General features: G+C 39.4%; 1 protein-coding gene across 12 annotated transcripts in view; it reads left to right on the top strand.

Moving 5' to 3' along the window:
- ESR2 (estrogen receptor 2) overlaps nt 1-12,488 on the top strand; it is a 47,986-nt gene extending 35,498 nt beyond the window's left edge. For all 12 annotated transcript variants that reach the window (XM_072038199.1, XM_072038200.1, XM_072038202.1 and 9 more), the window contains 4 exons: nt 3,710-3,848; nt 5,851-5,984; nt 7,578-7,752; nt 9,883-12,488. In XM_072038199.1, the coding sequence (XP_071894300.1) occupies nt 3,710-3,848; nt 5,851-5,984; nt 7,578-7,752; nt 9,883-10,072 (638 nt within the window). In that variant the 3' untranslated portion in view covers nt 10,073-12,488. The remainder of the gene's footprint in view (nt 1-3,709; nt 3,849-5,850; nt 5,985-7,577; nt 7,753-9,882) is intronic.
- The last annotated feature ends 265 nt before the right edge of the window (nt 12,489-12,753 follow it).

The raw sequence follows: 12,753 nt of genomic DNA, 5'->3' as shown, positions 1-12,753 counted from the left end.
GAATCCTAAGCAGTGTCGGCTATTTGTACAGTGATAGTGGTTTTGTTGTTAACATGGAGTGCTTTAAACTGAGGGTCAGAATCCTTCCTTAATTCTTATTTTCCCTGAGTTAAGGGACAGTGAAAATAACCATCAAGTAAGTAACTGTAAGGGTAAAAATGGTGTCTATTGCTATAATTTATTTTCTGATTAAAAAAAGTTGAATAAACACCAATTCAGAGGACTCTGTATATTTCTATTAGCTTGATAGGAAGTGAATTGGGGGGAGGGGAGGAAGTAATATAGGGAAAACAGTCTTAGGAAATGACCTGATTTTAAGCAATATTTGAATAGGAAAAAACCCAACTTCTATTTACAGATTTTTCTTCACTTATGTGTTTTTTTTTTTTTTGTTTGCTTACTTTGAACTATGTCAGTTTAGAAAAGCAAACAAAAATTTTTAAATTGAAATTATAATTTTTATAATATTGTCTCCAAGCAAACCCCAACTTTGACATTGATCACTTTTAGCTTGTTTACAACTTACATCAGAAATAAAACAATTTTCTTGGCAATAAAAGAACCGTATGAAGAAAACCTCTTTAAGCAATCATAACCCTTCAAAAAAGAGTTCCTGGGAATGTTGACACTTTATCGCGTATGTTTGTTTTTTCTGATCACTCATGTTACACAGAACAGAAAAAAACATTAGGTTAGAATAATGCCAAAAATAGATGTGACATTTAATATGTACCCAATCGTGAATTATGTTACAATATAACATGGCATTTAGAACATCTACGTGAATGTGGATTTATGTATTTATTTTTTCTTAAAAGTGATTATGATGACTAAAGCTTAGGACATAAAATTTCAGTTTTCAAAAATCCTCCCTGAAGCTAATCATCTAGCTCCATGCTCTGGTTCATGGAGACTTAAAAAAAAAAAAAAAAAAAAAAAAAAAGAGTTGTTGACTAACGGCCCAATGTGTTGTAATTTTACTTTCTGAATATTTGATATTGTAGCTCTGTGGTAAGAAACTCATTTTCTCTCCTAAATTATTATTGGACATCATTTTGACAGTGAAAACAATTTTTTTTTTTCCTTCATATCCTAGTGCTATATATGTAAGATACTGATAAAAGTTTTGTCTATAAAGGAAAGATAATTGCTTACATATATATTTTCTCCTTATGTAATGTTTAGTGACCTTCTTTTATTACGAATCTTACTCTGCAACTGTATTTTTGATTGTACTTTCTGCTTATTGGATTGATTTTTTGTTGTTCAGAAAAACAGAAGGCAATACCTGGATATACTTTTTTTTTTTTTTCTTTTCTCATTAATTACAAGGATTTTAATACAATGTTATCAGTGAGAGGAACATAACCTCTCTAACTGCCTTTTACTTTGTTGTACTAGTGTAAGAGAGTTGAACAGAGTTCATAGCTGGAGCTGTACTGCTAATCGATAAGATGTTGTCATAATATTGAAGTTCGGATTCATTATGCAACCTGGTTTGTTGTTGGCCAGAGCAGCGTGTCTTTTGATAGTTACTACACATCCAACACTTCTTTTTTCCTGTGCTGTTGTGGCAGTCTGTCTTGGTAGTTTATATTAAAGGATTAGATATAATTTAAGGGACATGATTTAAAGGACATGTACTACAGCCACAGAAAAATGAGCAATTTAATGTACTCTGCAGCAAATGAAAAGGGACTTTAGAGACTTTGAAAGAAGCTGCAGTGATAATGTGCTGTCCTCAACCTTTAAAACATGATGGTTATGAAAAGGAAGGGGATGGTTCTAATAGTTGTGCGCAACGTTCAGAAATCTTGTTGGGGCTGGTAATGCATATTTAGCAGGTGACATCTGGGATAAATCTGGATCTCTAATTAGCTGTAGATTGAAAACTGGGACTTGCTCTGACAGCTCAACAGAGATTTGTTTTTAAATCCAGTAACTGGTTGTTTATGCTAGAGAAAACAGCACACGCCTGTGTAACTGTTTATTTCAATAAATCCCTGAAATATCTTTGGGCTGTAGTTTCCCAGGAAACCATCACTGTCAGTTTATCCTATTCACACTTCCATGAGTATTTTTCTAACAGCATTTTTTAAATTATGAGAGTTTGGGTCTGGCAGATAATCTGCTGTTGGCTGTGAATTCTGTAGTAAATTCTGTGACAGTGAAATCCACGAGGGAAAGTACAGCTCACGGGCTCCTGTTTACTCTGCTCATAAAATAAGGAGTAAGGCTATGGGTTTTGAAAGGCAGCACTTCCAGCAATGAAGAGAGAGTAAGCGTTACCCAGTTCATGTCAACCTGAGGATGTCACTAACTGTCTTCCAGGCTAGTAGTTTAATAAGATGAAAATATATGGAACATTTGTATAAATCACCACGAGCAGGTTCTGTGACAGCGCAAACGTACTGTGTGCCTTTTAAGACTTCAGACAACTGAGCCGCAAGAAACCTGTTCCCATGGCCAGCCTCTGGAATGATTTTTCACTATTCAGAGACGTAGACGCCAGCTCATCTAAAAGTGAAACACCTTTGCTAGGAGCTAATCTTAAGCCTCTCTGCTTTGAAAACTTTGGCCTGATCTTGGTTTTGAACAAAGGTGTGGTTTGGCCACTGAGCTGGTCTTCATCCTGGGTTTTATTCCTTGGCTGCCTGAGCAGTCTGCTTTCCTGCTTGCCTCTTGGTAATTGACACTTTTCTGTTTTCTGTGAGTTTTTCTTGGCTTTTTTTTTTTTTTTTTTTTCTTGTGTGTGCATTTTGTTTCTCTTTATTTGACTTCTATGAGTCTTTCCCAACAGTCTTTTTTTTGAAGGAGGCAACAACTTTCTTTCTCTTCTGGCCATGTTGCAATGTTATCTGACACTTGCTATAAGAACAAAATGCTGGAACAGGCTTATGCGTGATCTTCCATTAATTCTGTTCTTGCTTCCTTGATGTTGTATGTGGAGGCAACGGAGACACTACTACCTTCATCAACTACTCTTGTTTTTTTTTTTTTTTTTGTTTTGTTTTGTTTTTTGTTTGTTTGTTTGTTTGTTTGTTTTTCCTGGTTTGCTGCAATTCTGGGGAAGGGACCCATGAAAGTGGTGGGATGGGGTTAACACCTGCTATTTACAAAGACGTTGATAACACAGTGGCACCAAGATGTGGATTCTTTCATGGGCAACAGACAAACCCAGAAACATGTCTGTCTTATGAGTTAAAGCAAATAAAACAACAAACCCCCCTGCAAGGCAGATAAACCAACAACCCCCCCTGCAAGCAGCAACCATATACATTATGGGAAAATAATGGTCTATTTTGTTAAGAGTCCTCTGTTGTTCACTGCAGTTATCTCTAAGAGGTGTGAGTTTTGTGAGTGATTTCCCAGTACTTCTCAGAAGGCTGTGGGACCGTCAGCTGAAGAGGTGCCCAGGCATAAGGCAGGTCTTTGGCTTTCATTTGTGTGTCAACAGCTGTACAGGAGCAATTGCACTTCAGCACTGCTCTGATTTATTTCAAACGTTTTGCGGAAGGTTTGACAAGGATAATCACAAATATTCATGTTCTCTTTTCAGATGGCAGCATGGATCTTCTGATGACAGTGTTTCCTTTTCTGGCTTCCTTCACAACTCATGTTTCTTTTTGTTTCTTATATACTCAGTCTTCTTTATAAAAACAGAGATGTAAATAAGTTGATTTTCTTGATGCTGTTTTCATCATTTTAGGCTTCATTGATCTCAGCCTCTATGACCAAGTGAGGCTCTTGGAGAGCTGCTGGATGGAAGTATTAATGGTGGGTTTGATGTGGAGATCAATTGACCATCCTGGGAAACTAATTTTTGCACCGGACCTTGTACTAGACAGGTAAGAGAAATAAACTTCTTGAGGGCACTTCAGTTGGCGTGTGTGTGGGGGTTTTGTTGGTTTTGGTCCTTTTCTTCTAGGACTCTAGATGCCAACATTGCAGACACACCAATAAAATGTGCTACATGATCAAACAATTTCTTAGAGCTGACAGGTTTACTTCCCCAACCCTCAAAATAAAAAGTAGGGGTGGTTTCAAGCCATATTTTAATTATTTTATATAGTTGTTGTTTTTTTCCTGTCCTTAGTGCAGACTTCATAGATAGCTACAATAATGAGCTTTGCAGCACTAGCCAAAAGGGATTAAAAAAAAAACAAAAACAAAAACAAAAAACTTGCACTTCAGCACAGAAAGGTTTTTTTTTTTTTTTTTCCAAGCTAAATCAGGCTGTTTACAAGTTTAAAAAATTATTTCTTCGTAACTATGTACCAGCAGGGAATAATATGGATTAGTAAGGATGTTTTTCTGTAGAAATTTGGTACGTTTTTGATCTGGGCTTCACATTAGTAAAAAGTCAGGGAAACAATCTACTCTATTGGCTAGGTATAAAATCTCTCTTAACCTTTTCAACCTGGTGAAATTCATATCTGCACCAATTCCGTGGCTCAAGCTAAATAATAATCATCATCATAGATACAGAAAGCAAAATGGGTTAGTAAGAGAAATAAATTTGATTTAAAGAAGGTTTGAAGTAAATTGTGATTTGCTCATATAAAACCCAATGCAAGGACATGCTAGATTGTTCAATGCAATGATAAAAAATTGCTGAAAATGTATGACACAGTTAGTTCCTCGGGAGCTAATATGAGCTGAATAGAGCAGGCTTATATGATACATTCCTTCATCTCTGCAAGATACGGCTGGGTGGGAGCTAGCAAGCATCTGGGCATTCTGTAATTTTTTTATTTTGTAAGACCTGCTTATGTGAAACTCGTCTGTAACTTGGTCACTTTTATCTTGGCAGAACTTCAGATAACATTCCCCAGGTAGTCTTAGTAGACAAGTATTTCTCTGATGCTCATGCCCTTGTCTTGAAACCAGCAGCTGCCTGTCCTCCTGCAAAGCTCAGAGTGCTCCTTTGCCAGAGGCACAGGGGAAAGCAGGCAGTATTCAGGCAGCAGCCTCTCTACGGGCAGTACTTTCTGCATCTGGTTTGTGTTATCTGCCCGCGCCTGCCTCACAGCCTGAGGGCTCAGCGCCTTCCTCTAGGGAGCCAGGGGAAGTGTGTCTCATGGTAAAAACATTATTAAAAATAATCTTGTATTACAGATAGTGCAAGAAGCATCCCTTTGGGGTCACTGTGTCATAGAGTTTAAATGTTTTTTAAGTCCAGCACTTTTTTATTATTTTTTTTATTTTTTAAAATATGAATCAGTAACTTATGTGGTTTAACAGTTCTGCTGTTTAATTTCAAACCCATTGGAATAGCTTCTGGTATTTTTATTTATTTTTTTCTGATCATACACAGTGTGTTCTGAAAATGGTACTGATTCTAACATCCAAAATGGAGAAAGGTGCATTCAGCAGAAGCTGCCTTATTATTACAAGAAATTTATCTGGGGGGGCCTTTCTTATTTATTAGGCCCCTGTCAGGTACAAACGAGGATGTCACAGGTTGTGGTATTAATTTCTGGTGAAACAAATCTGGATAATACTCAAGAAGGTGCTGTGCTGTGCCCGGTACTACATAGTTGAAAACTGATTATCCAAAATTATTTTGTCTGTGAGGTTAAAGCCTCTTAAAGAAATGCAGTCATACTTACTTGTGGTCAATCCTGCAAGCACTTTAAACACTTTAAAGAGAAAATTAGTTTCTTAGAGGTGCTGACCTTTTATACCAGTGTAATTTTCCATTTAGATTTCGTGACAGAACCTTTTGAATTCTCCCGAAGATGAGATGGATAGGCCTTTGCAGCCTTCTTTGTGCTACGACTTTTATCTGTCTGAGTCAGAGTTCCCTAATTCTACTTTTTTGGTAACATTTTAAATGTGTTTCCATAGGGACGAGGGGAAATGCGTAGAGGGAATTTTGGAAATCTTTGATATGCTCCTGGCCATGACCTCGAGGTTCCGAGAGCTGAAACTGCAGCACAAGGAGTATCTGTGTGTCAAGGCAATGATCCTCCTCAATTCCAGTGAGTACACAATTGCCTCTGACACTCACCAAATTATACTTATTTCAGCTGTAGCTGGGAAATTATTCTCTAAAAATGGCAGAAATATCAAATGCAATAAAGCCATTGAAAGAGAAAAATAGAGAGGGACTTCTTACCATCAGATCATACAGATTTTTGCTCAAGAAACTTCTAAGCGATACCGTTTGCTGAATTTAGTGTCTATATCCTGTTCTAAAGAACCGAATAAAAGACCTCAAATTTGAAAAGCTTCTCACATGGTGGGGTTCGCGACCCAGTCTGTGGGTATGTCCTTTTCAAATGTTGATCCCTGGTGATCAAGGAGAAATTTTGCTCAGATCTCTGTAGATCCTGGTCATGGGTAGTGCAAGCTCTGCAAGCCTATTCTGAATTCTAATAAAACTAGTTACTCAACTGAGTGATGATTAACTGTGCTTAGATATTTCTATTTAACAGTAATTAATTGGTAAAAAGTAATTGAATGTACTCAACAGTTCTGCAAGATGAATTTAAGGACAAAAGGTTTGCTTTGCAGCCTTTTACACAAGGCAACTAGTAATGTGTGTTTGCCCACCTTTAGGCAGTCTGCAGTGAAATCATTTTAGTCTCCAGAATGTTTTGCAATTAACGTTGTCAAAATAATAATAATAATAATAATAAGGCAAAACAACATAACATCTATATAAAGAAAGATGATACTCTTTACATCTACTGTTTCCAGCAAGAAGTTTCTGCATAACTCTCAGCAAGATTCTGCAGGGTGGTAGTCCAGCTGTTATCAGACATGTTTATAGACAGATACCACTATTTCAGTCAACAATAAGGCTGTTTCTTTTCTTTGTTATTTACCCAAAAAAAAAAAAAAAAGTAAATAAAAGATCATCAGCCATGTTTTTTTCAAAGCTTCTACTCTCAAAAACTAAAATCTCTCTAACTGATGAATTATATCAGTAATACTACTGCATATTCCCAGACATTCCTAGTGGAGAGTTCTTCCTTTCCCCCTCCTCACTCTCCTTTTTTTCTACTTTTGCTGACTTTTAAGGTCAGTGCAGGCAGGTGTTGTACTGTGGCACCCTGGCAAGCTGTGGGGAGCCTGTGTCAGGCTGGGTCAATGAGCACTGTCTGTCTCTGTGTTCTCCTCCCTCCCTAGGATATAACTGAAGAAGAAAGTTTTGTTTTGTTTTGTTTTGTTTGCAGCAAGAAGGGATTAGAGCAAGCATAATGCTATAGTTCATGGTGGAAACTAAACTACATAGCACAGAGTGATTCAAAAGAAAAAACCCTGGAGAATGGAGAGCACAGGCTCTGAGAGCATCCGGCTCAGTCAGACTGAAGAGTCTATGTTCAACACGTTTGTCTTGGGAGGATCTGGGAGAGTTATTCAGTATGCAGTTGATGTAGATATCAGATTTGGACAAAGGGGTATAAGTTGAAGCTTGGTGTAGTAGATGAAGTGTTGTTTGTATAGTGCTGGGGCTGGGGCTGTCGGGAAATGGAACTTCTCTGATCCTGAGAAATGTTATTTCAGATGAAAATTCACAATCATAACTTCTTCCTCACGAGGAGTATTTCTCTCTCTTCTCTGGCTAGGCATGTTTCCTTTGTCAGCAGAAGAACCTGAAAGCAACAGGAAGCTGCATCACCTGCTCAATGTAGTCACAGATGCTTTGGTGTGGGTTATTGCAAAGAGTGGAATCCCCTCCCAGCAGCAAACAACTCGTCTGGCCAATCTGTTGATGCTACTCTCTCATGTCAGACATGCAAGGTAAATTTTACAGAACATATGTAATGTGAGTCTCTGTTTACAGCAACAAAGTAAGGCCTGAACTCTGGAGCACTCCTGAGGGACCCTGGTATTGCTGTTCATCTCGTTTCATTGTAAGACAATCCTTTCTCACTAGACAATATACTCAAGTGTTGGCTGGCGCTCAAAACATTGTGTTAATATTAAAATGCTCTCTTAACTATATTGCATGAAGTCATTCCTGTGTACCTGCCTGAAATATTTAACAATAACAATACAAATTTAGCCTTCCAATATAATAATAATAATAATAATAATAATGATAGTAACAATAACAACAATAATGTTGATGATGATAATAATAATAACAATAATAAACAAACATAAAACACCAGCCAGAAGCCAAAAATCTTCTGTCAAAAAGAAAAGTTGCTTTCAAACTTGAGCAGAGGGAAGTTTGGAGGAGCAAGGTGTACAAACACTGGGTACAGTGTTTGTGCCAGGCCACATTTGCCATGTGTCCCAACATTTGCCATGTGTCCCAGGAGCAATGATCAGTTCTCCTATTTGCATTTTTGCGAAGTGTCACTAGAGCAATGCCAAGCTCCTGCTTTCCCTATGGGAAGTGGCCCTTCCTCTCCCTTCCAGCTCCTGGACCTCCTTGAATTGCTTCTCTTTGCTTGCAGTACAGCAGTCTCAATTCTCAAGGGCCCTGCTAACAGATGCTTTAATTTTCAGGCCTTGTCATCTTTTAATTTTTAAAATTTGAATTATTTGAATTATTACCCAGAGACCAGCTACTCATGAAGCTGTCTGATGTCTTGACTGTGGAGTGTGTGTCCAGGGAAATCTTTGTGAGCATCCTGGGGTGACTCCGGAACATGCAAGGAGAGGCAGGGACATTGGAAGTGCGGCCACCTTGCAGACAGGCTTCCTGAGAGAGGGTGGCAGCAGCAAAAAATTGACTGTGCTGAAGGCAGCTTTTAACAGCCAGATTTTTAACTGGTGGCAAGTTTGAGAGCCAGCCCTAGAGAAGGCATCAGCACCACCTGGAGCTGAGCTCAATTCCTAGCTCTGATGCGCTGCTGTGTGACACTGCATCAACAGGGGCTCTTGTTCTGGCGTGGCATGAATAAATGTCACGAATCTTTGCAAAATGTGGATCTTTTCTTATTGAAATAAGAGCTTTTATGCTATGCCTGCCTCAGCTGAAGTCTGGGGACTACTTGTTGTGGCCCATCTCCCTCACATTGCTCAGCACTGGTCAGTCAATTATAGACCATTCTGGAAATAATTGATGCTCTCAGCCTGGATTGCCAAATGGTGCAGACCTCATGAGCTGGGTGTAGGAGGGGGTCCTTTCTTTCTTCCTTGCCATTAATATATTTATAACCCATGAATTGCAGCGGGACCTCATTTTTCTGGAAGCGTTGCCTCCCTCCCAATCCAAACCACTTGCTCAGCTATTTGCTGGCCAGCAGCTGCTATTTCCACTGTGATTAATTTGGTGCACTTGGTTTTCAGCCTCAACATCTTGAGTGTATCTGAGTGCACATACACTTCCAACCACAATATTTCAGTGATAGCCATCATTTGTCAATCCAGACAACAATACTGCCACCGTGTTCAAGCTAGCAAGGTGTCACTGTACCTTACTATATGACAAAAAACAAAAACAAACGAACAAAAACATTTAAAGCCTATGGCCACCTTCGGGATCTTACACTGGCATGCAGAGGGAAGCAAACTGCTTGAAGTTAGCCAGCGTAATTTGGTCTTTCTTCTCAGCCAGTCAGGAGAGGTAGGTGGTCACTACATAGCATAAATTCCCCTTTTGTTTATAGCTGCAGTGTGTGGGCCTCCCACATTTACAGCATCAAAGAAGCTTTCTCTTTTATTTCAATAGGGTCGATACACCTGAATTATTTTCTGAAGTCGGTTTGTGTGGGGCATCACACTTCTTGGTTCTCTACAGTGTTGGGATGTTGTCACTGTTGGTAGTGCCGAGTGATCCCAGGGACTACAGCAGATAAATTTCTTAATTCCCAATAAAAAAACAAAAGGGACTCTTGAAGCCATGAGTGTGTTTTCCATCTCTGTACTGTTAAGACCCAGATTGCTGAGCTTTTTTTTTCCTGTTTTCCTTCACAGTAACAAGGGGATGGAGCACCTGCTGAGCATGAAGTGTAAAAACGTGGTGCCGGTGTATGACTTGCTGCTGGAGATGCTGAACGCGCACACCCTGCGGGGGCAGAGGAAGTCCCCAGTCACACACGCAGAATTCGGCCCGTTAGAACAAATGGAGGCTGCGGACACGCTGCGCAGCGGGGCCACCCAGTAATTGTGCCGAGGCCTGGAGATGTGAAGCTTGTCCAAAGCTATGAGAGAAAACGAAGCCACTGTGATGGGACTGCTGAAGTGTGACCAAGCACGAGTACTCGTCTCTTCTGGATTTACACGGGGATGTCCTGGGAAATGCTTGTGAGACGTGCACCTCCCTCCATCCATGTTTGTGACATTGTAATAGCTGCACTTTTATAGTGCCTTTCCTGAGACTCTTAAAAAGCACCTTATGAAATTAAGCCTCAGAACAGTCCTGCCAGACAGGAAATTACCGCCTCTCTTTTTTAAAGGCAACTGAGACAAAGTGATAAAGTGACTGATTTAAGATGACAGAATAAGTCTGTTCAGGGCTAGGGGTCAGGACCCAGGGCTCTGTCTCCCAGACCAATACATTTAAGCACTGACGAGATGATCTCCTCTCTCGGTGTGTGATTGTATGAGTGTATAGGAGCATCATTTGGGACCAACCTGCTTACCTGCGTGTGCTGATCCCTGGGGAATGCCTGTTTTGCAGTGGATCTAGATAAAGTGCTGAGACGTGTACAGTGTAAAGGACTTTCCTCTATTCTTAAATATGCAATGGCTGCACGGGCCTTCATTTGAAGGCCGTTCAGAATAGCTTCTAGGGCCAGTTCAGAGCCTCTTCAGTAATGTAAAGCCAAGCTTATGTTTATATTCTGTGAGCCTGTTAACACATTATTATGTGTGTATAATTCTTCAGTGCTTTACACAATGACCAAACTGCCTACTTATTTCAGTCAGTGCTAACCTTAGAAATGTGTTTTGTCTGTGAGATTATTATGTTGTTTTATATATTTATTAATGATGTTAAATCTATTATAATATTTAGGTACAAAAGGTTGCTCTGTGAATATTAACTGTTTGCATTTGTATATGATCTGCTAACCAGGGCTTGTGAAATCAGCTAGAATCAGACTATCTTCCCTCTCCTTCTGACTAGCCTGTGGAATTACATCCTGCCCAGCCAAAGCCTCCCACAGCAAGGGTCAAGGCAGGGGACTGGAAGCTAAACTGGGGCCTGCTTTTGCCTGCTTCCCTCGGGTTTGCTGCCTGCTCGTTTTCTAAACGTGTGACACCTTAAACTGTGCTTTTCATATTTTGTACAGGATCCTTCAAAGAGTAGGAGGCTGATAGTTCCAGCACTTCCTTTGCTTTGCAACTGTGCTGACTTGTTTGCCTTTCACTTTGGATGCAGGCTTGAGCCTCCCTGTTGTGCTGATTTCTGCATGTGTTTACAATGCACGGAGCAAACAATTAAAAAAAGGAAATAGCTCAGTAAAGAGCAGGATGGCATCGTTCATTCTGACAACTGTCAATATTGCATTTTGGTGTGAGCTAGAATTGCAATCATTGTAAATGGATATGTTTAAATAAAATACATGCATGTTCTGGGCATTTCAGGTATGGTGAAATTAAATTGGGACCACCCCAAAAGTCCACTTTGAGCCTGTCTTTTGGATTAGGAACTTGGCGTTGTATGCCATTTGCATAGTTTGAATATTATCCAAGCCTTTGATCCTTGTGTTTTTTTTAAAGCCAAGGATGATATTTTTTTATAGGAGGGGCATAAAGCGTTTTCAGTGGGTTGCGCAAACCTGTCGTCTTGTTTTTGATCTTGTACTATAACAGATGCTGCTGATGGTTGAAATTTTTACTAGTTACCTTTTTATTGTTTTTAAGAAATGTAATATAGCAATGCCCTTTCAAAAAAAAAAAAAAAAAGTGTAAGACTTACTACAGAAAAAAAAAAAAAAGGAAACAAATGTAGGTACAGTCTTGAGTTCATCGGTACCATGCTCATTTTGAGGGATGTTCAGCTGTGAAGCAGACATGTTTCAGTGTTTCTTGGGCTTGATCACCTTCTGACCTAAATGCCTCTTGTGTTGCTCTTTCTCTGGTTTTCCTTCCCTTGTGTAATCTTTGAGCTTAATACAATTTTTCAAAGAAATCTTCAAGTGATTTTTTTTTGTTTGTTTTGCTTTAAAAGTGCTGAATTTATGTGCAATCTTGAAACACATGTCATAGGAAATGGGAAAGAGTGGGTGTAAATCATAACATTAATTTCCAAATGAAAATTTGCACTGAATTGACGTAAAAGGGCGGTGCTGCAGATTCATGCCACACTGTGATTCATACATGCTGCTACTAGCACAGTGTAAAAAGGAAAATGATGTGATTTTAACAGATTTTTTTTTTGTTTTGTTCTGTTAAATATTTTATTTTATTAAAAGTTACTAGCGGTGGTTTAAAACGGACAAAAGCCAATAGCTGTCAAATCTCTGAATTAATGTGACTGTGTTCATATCTGGGCAAAGAGAAGTTGTATGACTTTAAAATGGCACAGCAGATAAACAAGTAGCCTGGAGAAAAAAAAAAAAAAAAGGAATGAACAAGGGTGCATTTGTCTCTTGAGTAAGACATTGGGTTAATCACAAGTATGCCACTGATTGCCTCAGATATTGCATCCCAGGTGTGGGCAATGTCCATGCCAGGCCTGAGCACAGCTGTCACTGCATTTTGATTCAAATACTGGGGGGCTTTCCCATTGCCATCATACAAGAACTGAGTGCTGGTGATCTGCAAAAGCTCGTGAGGAGGTGAGAACGGGGCTGCTCTGCAGTCTCCCCTGCTCACTGTGCATCAGCTCCTGCTGCTGAG

This window comes from Anas platyrhynchos, chromosome 5, assembly GCF_047663525.1.
Source record: "Anas platyrhynchos isolate ZD024472 breed Pekin duck chromosome 5, IASCAAS_PekinDuck_T2T, whole genome shotgun sequence".
Taxonomy (NCBI): domain Eukaryota; kingdom Metazoa; phylum Chordata; class Aves; order Anseriformes; family Anatidae; genus Anas; species Anas platyrhynchos.
This window is presented reverse-complemented; position numbering and strand designations above follow the sequence as displayed.